General features: G+C 40.5%; 2 protein-coding genes across 4 annotated transcripts in view; both read left to right on the top strand.

Moving 5' to 3' along the window:
* ncapd2 (non-SMC condensin I complex, subunit D2) overlaps positions 1–20697 on the top strand; it is a 35237-nt gene extending 14540 nt beyond the window's left edge. Inside the window, exons 13-32 of one of the 2 annotated variants that reach the window (XM_088998904.1) lie at positions 453–651; positions 721–839; positions 2031–2231; positions 2307–2481; positions 3592–3676; positions 3753–3889; positions 5116–5248; positions 5655–5730; positions 6119–6319; positions 6393–6553; positions 8092–8203; positions 8307–8430; positions 9347–9502; positions 12218–12395; positions 12483–12577; positions 14204–14284; positions 14742–14925; positions 16072–16234; positions 17054–17191; positions 17303–20697. In XM_088998904.1, coding sequence (XP_088855030.1) covers positions 453–651; positions 721–839; positions 2031–2231; positions 2307–2481; positions 3592–3676; positions 3753–3889; positions 5116–5248; positions 5655–5730; positions 6119–6319; positions 6393–6553; positions 8092–8203; positions 8307–8430; positions 9347–9502; positions 12218–12395; positions 12483–12577; positions 14204–14284; positions 14742–14925; positions 16072–16234; positions 17054–17191; positions 17303–17388 — 2804 coding nt within the window. In that variant the 3' untranslated portion in view covers positions 17389–20697. The remainder of the gene's footprint in view (positions 1–452; positions 652–720; positions 840–2030; positions 2232–2306; positions 2482–3591; positions 3677–3752; positions 3890–5115; positions 5249–5654; positions 5731–6118; positions 6320–6392; positions 6554–8091; positions 8204–8306; positions 8431–9346; positions 9503–12217; positions 12396–12482; positions 12578–14203; positions 14285–14741; positions 14926–16071; positions 16235–17053; positions 17192–17302) is intronic. The other variant, XM_088998905.1, reaches the window with a different exon arrangement.
* A 50-nt stretch (positions 20698–20747) lies between these two features.
* The window catches only part of nppcl (natriuretic peptide C-like), a 3494-nt gene continuing 2588 nt past the window's right edge, over positions 20748–21653 (top strand). The window contains exon 1 of one of the 2 annotated variants that reach the window (XM_088998906.1): positions 20748–20887. The gene's annotated coding sequence lies outside the window, so the exon portion shown is untranslated. Of the gene's footprint in view, positions 20888–21154; positions 21280–21653 lie in introns of those variants that run through there. The other variant, XM_088998907.1, reaches the window with a different exon arrangement.

The raw sequence follows: 21653 nt of genomic DNA, 5'->3' as shown, positions 1-21653 counted from the left end.
ACTTCAAATGAATCCGGAAATGGTCAGTTTCAGAAGGTCCCACACCCTTGTTCGTGACGTCACGCCAAGACGTCTTGCCTTTTATCGAGAATCAAAAATAGTTTAGGCCCTATATATATATATCCCTACTGTCCAGACGTGGTGGCGCCGGACTCTATGATTGGTCCCTGCTCTCAGGTTGTCATCAGCAACTGACATCAGAAAAACATTTGATTGCTAAAATCTGAGCCAAAATTTCTTATTTTTGGGTGTCAACCACAATAAAAGTCATTATTCTTGACTTCAGATTTGAAAACGAGTTATTCATTAATTTGCTGTGTGCTCTATATGTAATATTTGAAGGGATTTAAACATTCTAATGGGTTCCCCAAATTCATAACAGCCCTCGAGAGGAAACCATAACTACAATGTAGCCCGCGGCAAAAAATGACTTTGACACCCCTGCTTTACAGTGATTAAAGCATCGGAGCTGTGGGCCGCCATGGAGCCTGAACTGCGCATCACTGTCAACACCGAGCTGGAGAGCTTGGGTGATTCTGAGAAGGGCCAACATGAGGAAGAGGAAGGGGGTGTACAGGAAATCGAAGAGCTGGAGGATTCTAGGGCGACAGCGGTGACGATTGCTCAATACCTCCGAGTCAACAAGTACAGGTACCTCTCCCCCCGATTTCATCACCGATACGTCATATCCACCTGACCGTTTTCTTCTCACTCGTGCAGGAATGCCGCCCGTCTTTGTATCAAAGCCCTCGAACGCTTCCCCGAATCAGAGACGTTTACCAGCCCGTCCGCTGTTACCGCTGAGACTCTAATGGACACGCTGGGCCGTCTTTTCAAAGGTGAACCCCTTCAGACACCTCTATCAAACGATCTCTAGCTAGATAGCTATCACTAGCTAGCTAGCTAGCCATCTCTCTATTCATCTCTACCGAGCTATCTCTAGCTAGCTAGCTAGCCATCTGTTATTTAGTTGTTGTTTTTTTTTATTTTGTTACTTCCGGGTTGAGTGAACGCTGGCGCGTGTGACTGCTGCTGCTCACCCGCAGAAAAAATATCCTGTGACTGTAAAGTGTCCTTGAGAGTTTTGAAAGGCGCTTATAAATGAAATGTGTTATCATTATTATTATTATTATCTCTATTTATCTCTATCGAGCTATCTCGAGCTATCTAGCCATCTCTATCTATTTTCCTCTATCGAGCTATTTTTAGCTATCTAGCTATCTCTATCTAGCTAGTGAGCTATCTTGCCATCTCTTTATTTATCTCTGCCGAGCTATCTCTAGCTAGCTAGCTAGCCATCTATTATTTAGTTGTTGTTTTTTTTTAACTTTGTTACTTCTGGGTTGAGTGAACGCTGGCGCGTGTGACTGCTGCTGCTCACCCGCAGAAAAAATATCCTGTGACTGTAAAGTATCCTTGAGTTTTGAAAGGCGCTTATAAATGAAATGTGTTATTATTATCTCTATTTATCGCTATCGAGCTATCTCGAGATAGCTATCTATCTAGCCATCTTTATCTATTTTCCTCTATCGAGCTATCTTTAGCTATCTCTATCTAGCTAGTGAGCTATCTTGCCATCTTTATTCATCTTTATCGAGCTATCTATATTGCTATCTAGCCATCTCTATCTATCTATCTATCTATCTATCTATCTATCTATCTATCTATCTATCTATCTATCTATCTATCTATCTATCTATCTATCTATCTATCTAGCTATCTAGCTAGCTATCTCTATCTATCTCTAGCTATCTCGATCTATCTATCTAGCTATCTCTAGCTATCTGTAACTCAATCTATCTCTATTTACCTAGCCGTAAAAAAAATCAACAAAATCATGAATGATTGTGATTAATGACCAATTTTAGATTTTTTTTTTTTTTTTGTGCATTTCAGTCCAATGAATAAACAGGAAGGAAATGGGCGTGGCCTCCGAAGGGTTAAGATGGGGGTGAATATCTCCATATGATAACCTTTTTTCTTTCTTTTTTACACAAACTTTTTTTTATTTTTGCCCCCTACCCTTTAAGGTTCTGATCAGGACAGCCCAGAGGACAGTCAAAACTTGCCTCCCACGCCGCAGAAAGAAGGAGATAAGGAAGCAGAGGATGCGGAGATGAAGAAGCAGGAGATGTTGGTGCAATACCTGAAAGATACGGAAATCTTCGCCCTTCAAGTAGAGAAGTCCATTTCTGCCATTAACATCATGCTGTACTGGAAAACCACTTCAGGTTGAATATCTGCCGGTGTTTTGAAAGAGCCACCGGCGCTCGTGTCTTATACGTGTCTTGTTTTTTTTTTGTCAGTGGTCCAGGAGGCGGTGCAGTTTTGCGTGACGGTCTGCGAATTTGGCGTGGCCAACTCCCTCAGCGGCGTGCGCAAGATGTTGCCTCTGGTTTGGTCGACAGACGCGGCCATCAAAGATGCTGTCGTCCAGGCCTACCGCCGCCTTTATCTCAACCCCAAAGGAGACAGCGTCAGGTCAATACAGCACTTTTAGCGCCACTCAACATAGAAACATTTTTATTCTCCTGGAACCTCGTGTTAAAAAAACAAACGTTTTTTGTTTGTTGTTGTTGTGGTTTTTAAAATATTTATATATTGAACATTTTAAAGGACAACCGACACCATTTTTTTTCCTAATTGACATCAGAAAAACGTTTTATAGCATCGAAAATACCCAAAACACGCAAGCTGATATTTTTAGCCAAATGCAAAACACCAATAAAAATTACTTATTCCAAAACTGCCACAAAATGAGCTCGGAACTGGGCAGATTCAGAAAGTCCCGCCCCCTTGTTTGTGACATCACGCCAGGATACTCCTTCACAAACTGCCTTGCTCCAGAATCAAAACAATGGCTTCAGAGAGTTTAGATTCGGAGAAGATGCTTTCTTGTTACTCATCCAGTTATGAATATGATTCAAATCGTTCTGAAGAGGAAAACATAAATGTTTGCAATCGATTAAAGAAGTCTTTCCGGGTTATTTTGAGGCATCTGGACTGAAATGTAGCGTCCCAGAAAATGCACAAGATGGCGCACAAGTTCCGTTGGATATGGGCTGATTTGTCCGCTGGGAATTTGTGTAAACTTACACCTTCTTTATGCGTGTTACCCCAATTGGCTGCGATACACGGATTATTCTCATTTTAATGGTTTGCTATGGGAAATTTATTTTTGGGATACACACTTTTCGCCTTACACACTCTGTCTGGGAACCAATTAAGTTTGTAAGGCAAGGTATCACTGTATGTTTTTTCAGAATGTATTCTATTTTTTATTAGATTTTATTTATTTTGTCTATTGTCTTTGTTTATTTTGTATTTTTTTTTTTTTATTCGTATGATTTCTGTATTTTTTTTTTTTTTTTTTTTTTTTAAGAGGCCACCAAAAAAAAGCTTGGCCAGGTCCACTGCCGTTGATGAAACGGTTCTTGTCACTTATGACATATTTGCATCTCCATAGCAACTCAACCGTGCTTGTACAAGGGCACATACTGTTTTTCATTAATTGAAACACACTTCTTTAGTCAACTTTGAGCCAAGCGACTAAATCTTGCTTAAAACGAATCTTCTTTTATATCCCGACAGAATGAAGGCTCAAACTCTTGTGGACAGTCTGTCGGAACTCATGGTGGATGCATCTTTGGGAACAATTCAATGTCTGGAGGAAATAGTGAGTACTTCATTTGTGACCGGAATGATCATCGTGCACCTTTGATGCGTATTCAGTTCCAACGACGTCCCCGTAGGTGCAGGAGTTCTTTGGCAGCGGCAACGGTCTGGAATCAAGCGTGGTTCAGGTTCTGTGGGGGAGGTTCACTGGCAAAATTGAAACGTCGCCTTTGTACAGGCGAGCTGCTGTGCTCTTATTGGGGATGGCTGCACGGTGAGACATCTTCCTTCGGGTCACATTTTGCTAATACGAACGCCATTTTGGCAATGCATAGTTGCACCTACAGGAAACATGCCAATTCAAATACATCAAAACGCTGCCAGTACATTTCTCCGAATATACAGATCCATCTATATATACATCTATATATTTTTTCACGCTCTAAGACTTCCATCGCTTCAGGAAAGAACAAGCGAGAGTAAAGCGAGATGATCTGTCGTCCGCCCACATCGCTTTCTGACTTGATCCAGCCGGTAGCGTTCACAACCCTTAAAGGAGAACCGACATCACTTCTTTGTTTCTTAACTGACATCACAAAAACGTTTTATAGCATCTAAAATACCCAAAACGCGCAGTGTGATATTTTTAGTCAAATGCAAAACACCAATAAAAATGCAAAAATGATTTTGTGAATGAACCCGGAAGTGGCCAGTTTCAGAAGGTCCCGCCCCCAGTTCGTGATGTCACACCAAGACGCCTTGCTGGAGAATCAAAACAATGGCTTCAGAATCTGAGAATATGCTTTCTTGTTACTCATCCCATTATCAATATGATTCAAATAGTTCTGAAGAGGAAAGCATACATGTTTGCAATCGATTAAAGAATTTATTCCATGCCACTTTGAGGCAACATTGGGGGGAAATGTATCACCAAAAAAGAGGCAGAAAATGGCGACATCGCTCCTGTAAGGAATTAATCAGCCTCTTCAGGCTGATTAATTCCTTACATGGACCTTTGTCGCCCTCTTCTGCCTCTTTTTTGGTGCTACACAAAGTTTTCAGACCAGCCAAGTACACCCAATTGCATTGACGTGATGGAAGGACTGCTACAATGTGTCCTTTTTTCGGTCAGGGGCGTTCCTTCAGTGACGTAACGTACGGACGCGTCACCAACTCAAAAACAAGACTTCCGGAATATTCAGTGCGAGTCTTAAAACGTAAAATATAGCCATATTCGGTGGAATCTTTGTAAAATACGCTCAGTAGAAGTCATTTGAAGCCATTTTACAAATTATGGACACAACTTGTCCGGAGACGTCGGTTGTCCTTTAAGCCCAGCACCTTTTCTTCTATAACCCTGGCTTCCCACATACATTTTGCGGCCTCACATCGACTAGGCTAACCTTGCCAAGCTCAATTTAATATAGGCCATATTTTTTTCCACAATGGCGTACACTTTGCACCGCAATGTTCACGTGACGTGACTGCGTTTGTGTACAGGGCCGAAAGGGAGGTGGTTCTCAGCAATCTGGACACGCTTTGTTCTATAGCTTTGGGAGAAAAAGTGACAGAGGATTTTCTTCTGGCCAGAGACACGGTCATCGCCATCTCGAGCATCACCGATCACGTTAGGGTAAGAAAAGAGGCAATGCCAAGCCTCTACGTTTGCCCAGCTTTATAATAGTCTTTTTTGGTCCCATAATAGCAAAAATACTCCACTCGATAGCAAACCACATCTGTACTCAAAGGGGGTGTGGGGTACGGTTCGTTCGCCGAAAACTAGTTTGTTTGCCAAGATTATATTCTCGCGAATTTCATGTTCGTAAAGCGGAAGGTTCGTGAGCTAAACTGTTCGTAAGCAAAGGTATCCCTGTATATATAAAATAAAGGTCAGTTTTCCTAAAATGTGAATACACATTTTTTTTTAAATTATAATTTCTGTATTTATTATTATTCATTTTTGCTTTCATGAGGTTGTATACGGAACTCTTATAATGTTAATAAATCACAATTTCTTTATTTATTTTTTCTTTCATCAGCAATCAAGAGGAGCCCCATTCCGACTCCCTCAAGAACATCAGCTCTTTACCCGCCTCACCCAAGCAATCGCCGAAGGTCTCAAGCGTTTTATTTTTATTTTCATTATTGGGAGTCGTGCTGGATATGTTTGATCCGTTTCAAAGTCGGCTTTATTGTCAAAGATGCTAATATGCGTGACATACAGCACATATGAAATTACTGTCCTCGTTCAAGGCACAGAGAGGAGCCGCTGCGTGTTCATGCGCCGCCATCTTGGGGAAAAAAAAACAAAAATAACAAATAATATGACTACACAGACACAGTCATTCATTCTTCAGCACTTGCTGTACCCTCCTTTGTGACATGAAGCAGTTCTAGATGAAAGAGGAGAGGATCAAAGCATCCTTTTCAGCAGTGTATCATGGTGGAATGTGCACGTCTACTACAAGCTACCCGTGGGCATTTTTTTTTTTTTTCTTTCTAGGTGCCGTGATGGAGGACCCACACTGGCAGAGTTTCATGGAGCAAGCCGTCCGTCTCACCTACTTCCTGGCCGAATCCCCCGACAAGCTTTGCTCGCGGTTGATCCAACGCACCGCTCGACTCCTGCTGGATCAAATCGCCGAAAAAGGCGGCGAGGTCAACAAGGACGTCGATCAAACCCAAGAGGGATCTCAAGAATCCGGTGAGTTACGAGTACTTGTTGTTACACCTCCATAAAAATGGCTGCCTTGACACCCGCTCTCCTCTCCTCGCAGTGAATTGTGTGTTTGTGGCTCAGCTGCTGGCCCTGTGCGGCAGCGTGGCCTTCTGGCAGGTGTCTCACCTCGAGCGCAGCGTGAGCGGTGAGCTGCGCAGGCGGCGATTGGAAACTGAAGAGAGGGAGGAGAAGGAAAAAGGTCCATCTAGCAAAGCAAAGGTGCGAGTCAAGCATGTGACATTTTTTTTTTTTTTTGGGGGGGGATTTGTACCTTGTGAACCAAAAAAAGGTATTTATTTATTTCCTGCTGGCTGATTATTATTTTTCTTTTATTTTGTAAATTTTAAGAGCGCACGTGAGATGGGGAGAATTCCTCTTTAGATGTTTTTTTTCCTTTTTCTTTTTTTGTTATTATTTTTTTGACTGACCTTTTTTTTCCTAGTCAAGAAATTCAGTTTTAGATGAAAATTATTATTATTTCATAGTAACATTTATATTATTATTTTATTTATTTATTTCTAGTTGGCTGGTAATAACTTTTTAAATTTTTAAGAGAACACATGAGATTTGCTCATGTGAGAAGGAGAGAATTGCTGCGTGTTCTACTTTAGAGTTTTGTTTTATTTTTTTGACTGAGTTTTTTTTTCTCCCAGTCAACTAATTCTGTTTAAACCATTTGATAGTACATTATTATTATTATGTTATTTATTTATTTCCCGATGGCTGATAATTATTTAAAAAAAATTGAGAACACATGAGGTGGAGAGAATTGCTACATATTCTACTTTAAATATTTTTTTTATTTTTTGGTCAGATTTTTTGGGGGTCAAAATTTCTTTTTTAGACCATTTTATAGTAATAATATTATTATTTTGTTATTTATTTATTTCCTGATGGCTGATAATTATTCAAAAAAAATTGAGAACACATGAGGTGGAGAGAATTGCTGCATATTCTACTTTAAATATATATTTTTTTAGTCAAATTTTTTGGGGTCAAAAATTCTTTTTTTAGACCATTTTATAGTAACAATATTATTTTATTTTTTTATTTCCTGTTGGCTTGATAATTATTTTTAAAATTTTTATAGAACACATGCAATGGAGAGAATTGCTGCATGTTCTACTTTTTTCGTGGTCAAAAATTCAGTTTTAGACCATTTGATAGTATTATTATTATTATTATTATTATTATTATTATCTTATCTATTCATTTGTTTATTTCCCATTGGCTGATTTTTTTTCTTTACCTTTTTAAGAGAACACGAGGGAGTATTGCTGCATGTTCTACTTTAGATTTTTTTTATTTGACTGAGCAACAAATTCTGTTTTAGATTTTTGATATTAACATTATTTTATTATTATTTTATTATCTATTGTATTTATTTACTTCACATTGGCTGCTTATTTTATTTTTTAATTTTTAAGCAAACTCGGGAGGGAGATTTGCTGCTTGTTGTACTTTTGAGTTATTTATTAATTTTCTTGACTGAACTTTTTCTGGTCAACAAATTCTGTTTTAGATCTTTTTATAGTAACATTATTATTATTGTTATTATTATTATTATTGTACACATTTTTTTCATCCAAACTCGGCACATATATCTGGTGGTACTTTTTGGCCTTCTCTAATCTAATAATGTAGTATCAGTTTTGAACCCAAATCCATGTGATAAAATGCCCAACTTTGAATTGGCCGATCCCCAAAAATGTTCCATCAACCTTGAATTTATTATTATTATTTTTTTTTTACTACAGCTAACGGCAAATGACAGCGCAATGGAGGAGGAGCTCGGCTTGGTCGGCGCCTCTGCCGAAGACACGGAGGCCGAGCTCATCAGGAAAATCTGCGAAACGGAATTACTGGCCGGTAACGACTCATTTCGACGCTCATTTGATGCGTGCCGCTATATTTATGTGCTAACGTTGCATTTTGCTCATACCTCATCTGCCGCAATTGTCCCTCCCTGAAGAGGAGAACCTGTTGAGTGCGTTCCTTCCCTTGCTGGTGAAAGTCTGCAGCTCTCCCGGACATTATTCCCACCCTCAGCTCACCGCGGCTGCCTGTCTGGCCCTGTCGCAGTACATGATGATTAGGTAAAGGCGCCCCCTGCTGCTTTATTCTCTTATGACAGGGATGTCCAAAGTCTGGCCTGAGGGCCAAATGCGGCCCGTGGTCCATTTTCATCTGGCTCGCGGCCTCCGTCATAAAACGACGATTTTTTTTATTTTTTTTACAAATACATTTTTTAAATAAAATAAAACGTATTTTCCAGTGTACAAGGAAATTGATTTCAATTCATTAATTTCTGTTATATAAATAAGGTCTGCCCATTCCTACAATTTTTAACTCATTCACTGGCAGACGATGTGCAAAAATGCGTCCACTCCAGTGCCAGGGTTTTTGTCATTGTCACTTGAATTCCAGGACCCACAGAATATTGAATTTTAGGACTACATAATAATAATAATAATGATACATTTAATTTCCAAGCGCCTATCTGAACACTCAAGTACACTTTACAATCAAAAGAAAAATACACAGTACAATAAAACCATAAATAAAATGATAAATAATAAACATTCAATCCAGCGTATGAAACCTTAGACTCTCTTATATCATCTGGAAAAAGGAGTTAATTCCCAAATTATATGGCTCTGGTGTTATATGCGCTTGAAATGAGGGCATCTGTCCAAAATGCATATTTGTTTATATAGCGCTTTAACAGCAGCTGTCACAAAGCGCTAACATGGAAAAAGAGAGAAATGCTGCCCCTTGTCGAAAAGAAAAATAAAACATTGCCAGAGGCCATGGCCAGCGCTTTATCGGCACCCAGGCATGAAAAAAAAAACAAAACCCGAACAAATTCGGAAATGGCGCTCTATTATATCATATTTTCAATTCCCCAATCAACTCGTGAGTGAATGAGTTAATACACTTTTCAAAAAAAAAAGGTTTGCCTCCCCCTGTTTTATGAGTATAATGATTGCCGTTTTCCTTTGTCTTCACCAGCCCGTCAGTTTGTGAGGAGAATGCCCGTCTCATGTTTACCGTACTGGAACGTTCGACTCTCCCCGTCGTCCGGGCCAATGCCATCATTGCCCTTGGAGACCTCACCGTCCGCTTCCCCAACATATTAGAACCTTGGACCCAGAATTTATACGCCAGGTAACGTCCCGGGATTCCTGAATCAGAACCACATATTGCCGTTGCTCCGATAAACCTTGGCGATGTTCATTTGTCACGGTTACAGGCCTGTTGTGGGGTTTGACAGAATAGAACATAAATGGCAAAGTTGCGTTGGCATTTTTTTTTTAATACAGTGATACCTCAGCTTACGAACGCGCTTTGCCTTATGAACATTAAATTCGTGAGAATCTAATCTTGTCATACAAACTAGTTTTTGGCAGATGAACCAAACCACAAAGCACCACGAAGCTGGCGGACTAGTTTTCGGCAGATGAACACCAAACCACACGGTCGAACAACGGCATAGTGGCTGGCGAACTAGTTTTCTTTGAGTGCAGACGTGGTTTGTTATCGAGTGGAGTACTTTTGCTATTATGGGACCGAAAAAGACCCCACCACAGTCTAGTGTTAAGCCAAAGTGGACACAAAAGAAAATTACGGTCGAGCAGAAGAATGAGATCATCAAAAAACACGAACGAGGTGTGTGTTTGTGTGACTTAGCTATCCCCGGTACGCTAAGTCGACCATTGCTACCATCCATTGACAACTACCATCACAAAGGTAAATAAAACGACTTTATTATACAGTACTGTTTATTTCTTTAATTACAATACAATAGCACATTTATTATACATAAAATAAGGTATATTTTGTGTAGTTTTAAGGCTTATTTAGTAGGAAATTATGTTTTATGGCAAGGGTGTCAAAGTCATTTTTTGCCGCGGGCCACATTGTCGTTATGGTTTCCTCTCAGGGTGCCATTATGAATTTGGGGAAGCCATTAGATTGTTTCATCCCCTCCACAAATTAAATCTAGAGCGCACTACAAACTGATAAACAACTAGTTTTCAAATTTGAAGTCAAAAGTAATGACTGTTATTGTGGTTTACATGCGACCATTTTAAAATTTTGGTTCGGACTTTAGCAAACATCATGGAACTTGATTTCATGGGCCGAATAAATTAATGTGGTGGGCCAGATTTGGCCCCCGGGCCTTGACTTTGACACCTGTGTTATATGGAGACCTGCGAATGGATTGTTCTCATTTTTAATGGTTTCTTATGGGAAATAAATGTTTGGCAGACAAACTTTTTGCCTTACACACACTTTCTGGGAACCAATTAAGTTCGTAAGCAATTTTTTACACACAAAAAATGTTTACGTTAGATAAAAAAACTTAAGTATCTAATGATTTTTAAAAAATGTTGTTAGCGCCCTGTCGCTAGCAAAACTCAGCTAAATCACAACAAGCAGAAGTTTACTCCTTCCATTTGTAACTAACTCACAATATCCGCGTCCTGCGGTCGCCATTGCAACAAACCAGGTGCTTTGTAAGCCGCGGGATGTTCCGCGGTAGCTCTTCAAGCGTTTAATTAATAGCTTGTAACAGATTGTGGCCGGTCACTCCGGTGTAATGATGCAGAGTGGCCTGTAGAAAAGAGGATGGAAATTGTTTTCTTTAACAATTGTGTCGTTAAAAACACTAATGGTGTCAAAAGTGTAATAAAAAAATTAAAAAAAACTTGGAAGCTGAGGTTCCGTTTGAAGTTTAATTACCATGCGCATGTTTAGGCGTTAAGGAATTGTCAAACATTCACTTCCTTTCTCCTGCCTCATTGCCCTCCCAGTGTTTCCTACCTGATAAGTAGTCCCCCCCCCTAATTGTCTCCCACACAAACACCCCCCGCCCTCCTGTCACGGAAGCTGCAGCCCGCCGCCTTGGGGCCTTCAGATAAGCGTATTAAGAATTAATTACGCCGTTCGTTGCCGAGCTTAAGCCCCTATTGCACTGGCATGAGTGAATATGTGGTTTTTCAGCAAATGAGTAACGGCTAATGAGTTTCTTTTGCGGATGCGAGTTTGACTGTGTCAAACTTTTTATTTATTTATTTATTTTTTAAGTGATCGGCCTTGTCATTGACGCATTTTGACAGCCATTGGCGTCGTGTATGAAAAAAAGTTCGTATGCCCAGGTAAAATTTTCATACATATAATGTTCGTAAACCGATGTATCGCTATATTGTCGGTCAGTTCAATCCGTTTATTATACAGCTCAGAACTTAATTGCCAGAAAGTGTGCGTAAGGTGAAAAGTTCGTCAGCCGAACATTTATTTCCCATAGGAAACCATTCAAATGAGAGTAATCCGTTCCCAGGTCCGCATAAAACATAATTTTCTACTAAATAAGCCTTCAAAACTACACAAAATATACCTTATTTTATGTATAATAAATGTGCCATTGTATTGTAGTTAAAGAAATACTGTACTGTTTAATAAAATGGTTTTATTTACCATTGTGATGGTCGTTGATGTAGTTGCCTCTTGATGATATCCGAGTGCAGTTGCCGTGCTTTCTCGGCGATAATACCCGCACACGTTTTTTACATTTAAACTCATAAGTGTTGTTTGACGGGAGTTGTTGAATTGAAGCGACTGCAAGATGCATGATGGGAGCAAAAATTGATTAGTCTTTCTTATTTTTGTACCTGTTGAACCCCCCCTGTGCTCTCCTCCAAGATTTGAACACTTTGCAAGAGGCGGAATCATCACATTTTGAGACTCCAACAAAACAAATCCGAACTTTTGAGGATGCGCGACATTTGCGCTAATATGACCGGAAAAAAATGTCAATCTGGAGTTTACTTGATGGATGTCTTGTTATGCTAATGCGACATGCTCCTTCTCCTCTCGCAGGCTCGGTGACGAGGTCCCCTCGGTGAGGCAGACGGCCGTGACGGTGCTGACTCAATTGGTGCTGAAGGACGTCCTGAAGGTCAAAGGTCAAGTCAGCGAAGTGGCCGTGCTGCTAATTGACCCCGAGCCGCATATCGCCAGCCTGGCCCTCAACTTCTTCAACGAGCTGGCCGCCAAGGTGGGGCACTCCCACGCGTCTGGAGTTTCATAGTCGGATAATTGGGTTTGCCTTCACCGCGACCTGTCCATCATTTCCCGCCGTTAGGATAACGCCATCTACAACCTGCTTCCGGATATCATCAGTCGTCTGTCGGACCCGGAGAGGGGCATGAGCTCGGAGGACTTCAATACCATCATGAAGTGGGTTGAATCCATTATGACTTTTTTTGTGGGGGGAGTATTAACTCATTCACTGCCAGACGATGTCCAAAAATGTGTGCACTCCAGTGCCGGGGTTTTTGTCATTGTCAATCAAATTCCAGAACCCTATATTGAATATTGAGTTTTAGGACTACATAAATATTAAATTCAGCGTTAGAAACCTTAGACTCTTTTATTTCATCATAAAAAAAGTTAATTCCTAAATTATATGGGTTTGGAGTTATCTGAGCTTGAAATGGGGGTGGCTGTACAAAATACAATGCAATACATACATATTGGTTTATATAGCGCTTTAACAACATTCAATGCAGCGTAAGAAACCTTAGACTCTTCTTTCATCAGAAAACAAAGTTAATTCCTAAGTTACCTGGGTCTGGAGTTATCTGAGCTTGAAATGGGGGCGGCTGTCAAAAATACAATACAGAAGAAAAAAGACATATATATACTGATTTATCTCGCACTTTAACAACAGCTGAAGCTGGAAAAAAGTGTGAACATGGAAAATAAAAGGAAATGTTGCCCCCTTGTGGAATGGGGAAAAAAAACATTGCTAGAGGTCTGGCTAGCGCTTTATCGGGACCCTTGCAAGAAAAAATCAAATCCCGTACAAATTCGGGGATGGCGCTTTATGACATATTTTCAATTCACAAATAAATTCGTGAATGGCGGTTAATGTTGATAAAGCACAGGTCAGACCATTCCCGAATTTGTTCAGGGTTTTTTTTTTTTTTTTTTTTTTTTTTTTTTTTTTTTTTTTTTTTTTGGGTGCCTATAAAGCGCTGGCCATGGCCTCTGGCAATGTTTTTCCCTTCCACGGGGGGGCAGTATTTACTTCTCCGAATCTGAACTCTCTGAAGCCCACGTTTTGATTCTGGAGCAGGGCAGTTTGTGAAGGAGTAACCTGGCGTGATGTCACGAATTAGGGGGCGGGACTTTCTGAATCTGCCCAGTTCCGAGCTCATTTTGTGGCAGTTTTGGAATAAGTAATTTTTATTGGTGTTTTGCATTTGGCTAAAAATATCAGCTTGCGTGTTTTGGGTATTTTCGATGCTATAAAACGTTTTTCTGATGTCAGTTAGGAAAAAATGGTGTCGGTTGTCCTTTAAGTGCTATATTGATAATGATACATTTAATTTCTAAGCGCCTTTCAAAACTCTCAAGGACACTTTACAGTCACTGGATATTTTTAACTAATATGCAATTGTATTTTGGACAGCCGCCCCCATTTTAAGTTCATATAACTCCAGACCCATAAAATTTAGGCATTAACTCTTTTTTTTTTCTGATGAAAGAAGACAGTCTAAGGTTTCTTACACTGAATTGAATATTTATGTAGTCCTAAAACTCAATATTCAGTGGCTCGTGGAATTTGAGTGAAAAATGACAATAACCCTGGCACTGGAGTGGACACATTTTTGCAGATCATCTGGCAGTGAATAAGTTAAAATGTCTGTTATATGGACAATTCATTAAAGTAAAGAAATGACAATAATAGACATGTTTTGTTCCCCGCGCTAGTGACAAAATGCTTTAGTTGTGTTGATTATTCATTGATTTTTATTTAATTTTTAATTAATCAGCTTTTTGAATTCTTTTGGTTTTTAGACAACTCTTCTCCTACATCACCAAGGAGAGACAGACCGAATCTCTAGTAGAGAAACTTTGTCAGCGCTTCAGGACCGCACGGTAAAGCGTGACCACCGTGCTATTTTTTTCTTGTTTTGCTGTCTTTTGTCCTTTTTTGGGGGTGACAGTGGGCTGCAACGCCCCCCGTTGTGAGCACGCGTGCGTGAGTCAAGAGACAAGCTGACATGTTATGCCGCTTCGCCGATTAATCACACGCTGACATCACCTTCACTCGTCTTGTCGCGGCTCGCGGTTGGCGGGCGGCAGGTGGAACAATGGAATCGGACCTTGTTGCCTGTGGTCCACCTCTGACTCATCCCCTCGTCCAAGGACGGACATTTTGCATTACTCTCCAGTAAAAGTGAATTACAGTCAACAAATGCGATTTGTCCCAAATGCGACCACAAAGCCGAATCCCGCCAGTCAAACATCCCAAACGGTGTCTCTATTTGCATAATTTTTTGGCTCAAAATCAAATTGCGTCCCTCAAAATCATCCATCTTTTTCTTCTTCGCAGGACCGAGCGTCAGTGGTGCGACGTGGCCGTCTCGCTGTCCCTCCTGTCCATGTGCGAACGCGGTTTCAAGAGGTTGCAGGAATGCTGGGAATGCTACAGCGACAAGCTAACCGAACCCGGTGTCTACCAACCTCTGCTAGCCATCACCGCCAAACTGCGCCGCGGAGCCAAGATCCAATTCAAGGTGCCGCACTTGGAACGTTCCCAAATGATTCCCGCTAATCCCACTTAGCTCCGCCTTTTATGATCGGGAACGGAACGGATTTGCCCGACTCACGATTTGCACTTGAGCTATCTAGCTATCGAGCTTGCTATCTAGCTGGCTACCTAGCTGGCTATCTATTTGCTATCTATTAGCTAGCTTTTTTTGCTATCTATTAGATAGCTTGCTAGCTCTATAGCTGGCAGTTTTTTTCCTATCTATTTGAGTTACTTCCGGGTTGAATGAACGCTGGTGCATGTGGCTGCCGCTTATCCTGTGACTGTAAAGTGACCTTGAGAGTTTTGAAAAGCGCTTATAAATGAAATGTATTATTATTTATTTAGCTGGCTACCTAACTAGCTATCTAGCTAGCTATCTATTAGTTATCAATGAGCCAGCTTGCTAACTTTCTATCTGAGTTATCCCAGGTTGAGTGAACGCTGGCGCATGTGGCTGCCGCTGCTCACCCACAGATATAAAAAATATCCTGTGACTGTAAAGTGACCTTGAGAGTTTTGAAAGGCGCTTATAAATCGTTTGTTTGTTTATTTATTTATTGCTAATAAATATTTTGGCTAGCTAATCTTGCTATCTAGCTGGCTACCTTGATACATATCTATTTGCTAACTAGCTATCTAGCTGGCTACCTAACTAGCTATCAATATAGCTATATTATTTGTTATTTAGTTTTTTTGTTCTTTTGATTTCAAGATGGCCCCCCAAGAGTGGCTGCCTTTCCAGCAGCTCCTGTATTTTGTTTTTCTACTTCTTTCTTTCCTTTCCTCTCCCTTTCATAACTTTGCTGCTGTGAATTATAAATTTCTCCAATGCGAGACGAATAAAGGGACATCCAATTCAATGTAGCTAGCTAGCTATTAGTTATCCATTAGCCAGCGAGCTAACTTTCTATCTATTTGAGTTATTCCAGGTTGAGTGAACGCTGGTGCATATGGCTGCCGCTGCTCACCCACAGAAAAAAAACATCCTGTGATTGTAAAGTGACCTTGAGTGTTTTGAAAGGCGCTGATAAATGGAATGTATTATTATTATTGTTAGTATTATTATTCAATTAATATAATAAAATTAATATTATTATTAAAATGTACCCCTCCCCCGATTGCGTCGCAGGGCCAAGTGGACGACTTTGAGAAGCGTCTGACGGCCGTTCACACGCGAGGCCTGGAGAACATGGAAAGCCCCGAGATGGAAGACCAAAATCAAAACGAGCAACTGGCCGCCGGCAAGGCACGTACGCCGATGCCCCCCAGAGGTCGAACCAAGTCCAGGAGAGGTCTGTGTCCAATCTTTAGTTTGGACTTGATTTTTTTTTTTTCATGTACAGTCAAAATCTGGGTTTTTGACCATAATCCGTTCCAGAAACCCTGTTTGAAAACCAAAACAACATTTCCCATTATTATTTATTTAGTTTTTTTAAAAACTTTCTTACTTCTTGGTTGAGTGAATGCTGGCGCGTGTGACTGCCGCTGCTCACCCGCAGAATAAAAATATCCTGTGGCTGTTAAGTGTCTTTGAGACTTTTGAAAGGCACTTCTAAATGAAATTTATTATTATTATTATTTATATTATTCATATTATTATTTTTATTATTATTATTATTATCAATGTCTATACTTCTTGAGCGTTGAGTGAATGCTGGCGCGTGTGGCTTATTATTATTATGATTATGATTATCATTATATTATTTTTATTATTATTGTTGTTATTGTTATTATTATTATTATCAATGTATATACTTCTTGAGCGTTGAGTGAACGCTGGCGCGTGTGGCTACCGCTGCTCACCTACAGAAAAGCTTATCCTGTGACTGTAAAGTGACCTTGAGAGTTTTGAAAGGCGGTTATAAATGAAATGTATTCTGATTATTATGATTAAAAAGCGCTAACATGGAAAAAGGAGGAAATGCCGCCCCCATGTGGAAAAAAAACAGCTCTTAATCGGCACCCGAGCATGAAAACAAAAAACCCAAACAAATTCGAGAATGTCACTGTACGTCCTGTTTTCAATTCCCGAATAAATTCATGAATGGCAGCGAAAATACGACTTGATTTCACCGTCTGATTTTTGGACTTTTATGATTTTGTTTTTCCAGGTCAGTCAAAGGCATCCATTTCCAGCCAGTGCGACGACAGCTTCGTGACGCCTCAGAGAAGTCGCAAGTCCAACAAGAAGAAGAAGAAGAAGAAGCCCGTCATCACCTTCAGCAGCGACGAAGAGGAGAATGAAGAGGGTGAGTGGACGTCAAATTGCGACGAGAAAAAGCAGCAATTATTCCGCTTATCCATCCAATAATTTCCCGCCACCATCGCACGGCGTCATCTCCCTCCAATCTTTGTTCCAGCAGATGCCGTGCTGACCGAGAGCGAGACCCCCAAAGTCACCACGCCAATCGCCCGCGCATCTCGACGAGCTCGCCTCCGAAACTGACGTTTTTATTGTATTTAATTTTTTTAATTTTTTTTAAAAACCTACACAGGGTTGACACGCCCCCGCGCCGCCTTAAAGATATCTTGTAATAAATCGGCTTGCTTCCGAACTCCTTCGCAGTGATTGTCGTCGTGTCGCATCACCGTCCAATCCCAACGTTTCATACCAGCGTTTTACAAAGCTCATCCGCCATGTTTTTTTTTTTGGGGGGGGGAGCTGTCAATCAAAATATTTTTTATTATTTTCAACCTATCGCAGACGATTTAAAATGGCGATCGCCAACCTCGACTAAAGTGACGATCGTCGTATTTGACGTGAGAAATTTCTGTTGTATGATAGTTTGCGATATTTGGAATTAGCTGTTTTGATTTATTTAGTAATAATCCATTTCACCGATAAGCGCCTTTCAAAACTCTCAAGGTCACTTTACAGTCACAGGATAAGTTTTTCTGTGGGTGAGCAGTGGCAGCCACACGCGCCAGCGTTCACTCAACCAGGAAGTAACTGAAATAGCTGGAAAGCTAGCTAGCTAGCTAATGGATAGCTAACAGATAGCTAGCTAGGAATTCACTCAACCCGGAAGTGACTCAGATAGAAAGCTCGCTTGCTAATGGATAGCTAACAGATAGCTAGCTAGGAATTCACTCAACCCGGAAGTGACTCAGATAGAAAGCTCGCTTGCTAATAGATAGCTAACAGATAGCTAGCTTGGCCTATATATCTTTGAAAAGCGCTGGTTCATAGCATCCCTCCAAATGATTTTCGATATATATACTGCTAACGTCCGATTTACGACCAGCTCGACTTACGACCACCCGTACTTACGACCATGACCTCCAGACCCTTTTTTGAAAATCTTAATTCTACGCCTGGCACCGCAACGCGCTAGTAGGCCGGCAACGTGTATGACAATTTTGGCTAGCCAGCCAGCATCTCACTCTCGCACAGCAATCGACCGCGTGATAGCACCAGAGGGGGCGGAGTTTGCGACATATCATTTAGCCTGCGAGTCTCTATTCAACATTTTGAATGGATGTCGACTTACGACCATTTTGAGTGACGACCGTTTGGTCGGAACGGAACTCGGTCGTAAGTCGGATGTTACCTATATTTTGGACGGTGATGCGACACCGTTTGTGCTCCCTTTTTTTCCAGTTTTCCCTCGGCCTCACCCACCACGGCGCTCCCCTCCCATCATATCAGCTACGCCACTGGTGTCAAAGTCAAGGAGCCCGGGGGCCCAAATCTGGCCCGCGAAAGCAAATCAAATTCCATGATTTCATATTGTCGTACTTTAAAACCAGAATAACAGTGATTTTTTATTTATTTTTTTTTTGGGGGGGGGTGAATTTGAAAACTAGTTATTGATTATTCATTGGGGATGTCATATGTGGAGTAGATGAAACATTCTAAGTCAGGGGTGTCAAAGTCATTTTTTGCCGCGGGCCACATTGTAGTTATGGTTTCCTCTCGAGGGCCGTTATGAATTTTATGTTTAAATCCCTTCAAATATTACATATAGAGCACACAGCAAATTAAGGAATAACTCGTTTTCAAATCTGAAGTCAAGAATAATGACTTTTATTGCGGTTGACATCCAAAAATATGAAATTTTGGCTCAGATTTTAGCAATCATCATGGAATTTAACAAGTTTGATTTGCTTTCGCGGGCCGAAAAAAAATGATGTGGCGGGCCGGATTTGGCCCGCGGGCCTTGACTTTGACACCTGTGTTCTAATGGCTTCCCCAAATTCATAACGGCCTCCTCCGAGAGGAAAAAAAATGACTTTGACGCCCTTGAGCTATCCCATCTCACTTTTTGTGTACATACTAACAATCATTTTATCCCCCTCCCATCACTCACCTGACATTTGCTTTCAGTGCAGGTTGGCCTCGCTTCACCCATCAATCTTTTCTAGGTCTGCCTCGTGTTTTTTTTATTCTTTTTTTTTTTTTTTTTTTTTCTCCTCACTAACCCCGCTGCCTACTTTTTTTTTATTCCTCCCTCCCACGGTGCTCATCTCTTTGCTGACATCACACGCACGGCAGTTTAACCCCCCCACCCCCCTCTCCCCATACCGCCTCCGTCACTCCCATGATTGCTAATCTCTCCCTTTTTCGCCTACTGCCTACCCCCACATGTTGTCCCAAAAAGATGACAGGGGTGAATTTCTCTCGGTATGTATTTATGAAGCATTTATGTAACCCCCCCTATTAGCACCACCACGCAGGCTTAGCGATTCCGTTACACCAAATATTTTGAGGGTATTGGCAGAATGTCATCATTTGGTAATAATTAAGAAGCGTTGTAATTTGGCGGCGTGTGGTAGTGGTGGGGGGGGGGAGCAGATGGCACGAACAGACGGTAACTTCCCCAAGGGAGATCGGTGCACGCTGGGATTGATGTGTACGACAGGGGGGGGAAAAAATGAATAAATCAAAATGGCCGTGGTGTCTCGAACGAACAAAAAGGACAAATTCGTTTTGTATTGAAAGCGACAAAATGGAATCAAAATTTGGACTTGGAGAATACAGTGATACCTTGGCTTACGAACTTAATTGGATCCCAGACAGAGTGTGCAAGGTGAAAAGTGTGTATCCCAAATACTAATTTCCTATAGGAAACTATTAAAATGAGAATAATCCGTTCTCGGGTCCCCATAAAACATCATTTTCTAATTTTCTAAGCCTTAAAACTACACAAAATATACCTTATTTTATGTATAATAAATGTGCTATGGTATTAGAATTCAAGAAATAAACTGCATTTTATAATAAAGTTCTTTTATTGACCTTTGTGATGGTCGTTGATGGCTTGATGGAATAAAGTGGCCGCTTTCATCAACATTAAACACTTGATGAGGAACGTAACCTTTCACCATCTTGAGGAATGATCCCTTGTAGGTGCTTTCTCTGCCATAATTTTACCTAGTTCCTCATCAATTGTGTTCTGTTTAGCTGGGTTGATAACTTTTTGCATCAAGTGTACACATGGCTTTTTTTTTTGCTGATGAAACAAGACAGTCTAAGGTTTCTAACTCTTTGTTGAATGTTTATGCAGTTCTAAAACTCAATATTCTGTGGGTCCTGGAATTTGAGTGAAAATGACAAAAACCCTGGCACTGAGTGGACACGTTTTTGCACATCGTCTGGTAGTGAATGAGTGAAATATGCATGACAAACCCCAATTGAGTTCATGACACACCCTGAGATTGGGATCGAGTTGATGTAATTAAAAAAAAAAAAAATGAAAATCCCACTTGATGCACAATGCCAGGATGACAAACGTGCAAGTGGAGGCGGCAAGTTGGGCTGGGGAGAAGAGGGGAAAAAAAATCATCATCATCATCATCATCTCAATTCCGCCACAGAGCGGGCAAGGAGGCGGATGAAGAGGAGGCGGGGCGTGATAGTGTTGACGCTCTCAGCAGGTGCCTCAAGTGGGAGGTAGCCCCTCACCCGACGGAGAAGAGCCACTGAGACGCCGAGCGACAAACGGGTGAGGACCATTTCATTCATCCTTCACTCACTTTTTCTTTTTTCTTAAATTAGTTCAGATTTACAGGAATCTATTATGGCACCATTTTAATTGATTTCTTGTATTGATTACTTTTAGGATTTTTTTTTTTTTCCCCACAGATTAAAATTTGATAATATAGGCATTTTCCTGGCTGATTTAATTATTTCAAATTATAATAATAATAATACTTTTTCTACATTTTATTTAATAATAATACATTTCATTTAAGCGCTTTTCAAAACTCTCAATGTCACTTTACAGTCACAGGATGTTTTTCTGAGGGTGAGCAGCGGCAGCCACACGCGCCAGCGTTCACTCAACCCGGAAGTAACTCAAATAGATAGAAAGCTAGCTTTCAAGCGCCTTTCAAAGTAATCCTAAAGGATATATATATATATATGTAGGTGTGTGTGTGTGTGTGTGTATATATATGTGTGTGTGTGTGTGTATATATGTGTGTGTGTGTGTGTATATATATGGATATATGTGTGTGTGTGTGTGTGTGTGTGTGTGTATGGATATATATATGTGTGTGTGTATATATATGGATATGTGTGTGTGTGTGTGGATATATGTGTAAATATATATATATGTCAATGTATAGATATATATAGAAATGTGTGTGTGATATGCATATATACATATATATGATATGCATGCATATGCATATTTTAAATTAATTATCCGTTTTAATTATTGGCGTTGCCCAATATTCAAATTTTATTTTCGTAGTTCAAAATAAGTG

This window comes from Hippocampus bargibanti, linkage group LG06, assembly GCF_051943395.1.
Source record: "Hippocampus bargibanti isolate YZ-2025 linkage group LG06, ASM5194339v1, whole genome shotgun sequence".
Classification (NCBI taxonomy): Eukaryota; Metazoa; Chordata; class Actinopteri; order Syngnathiformes; family Syngnathidae; genus Hippocampus; species Hippocampus bargibanti.
The sequence above is the reverse complement of the archived record's forward strand: the minus strand, read 5'-3'. Positions and strand labels throughout refer to the sequence as shown.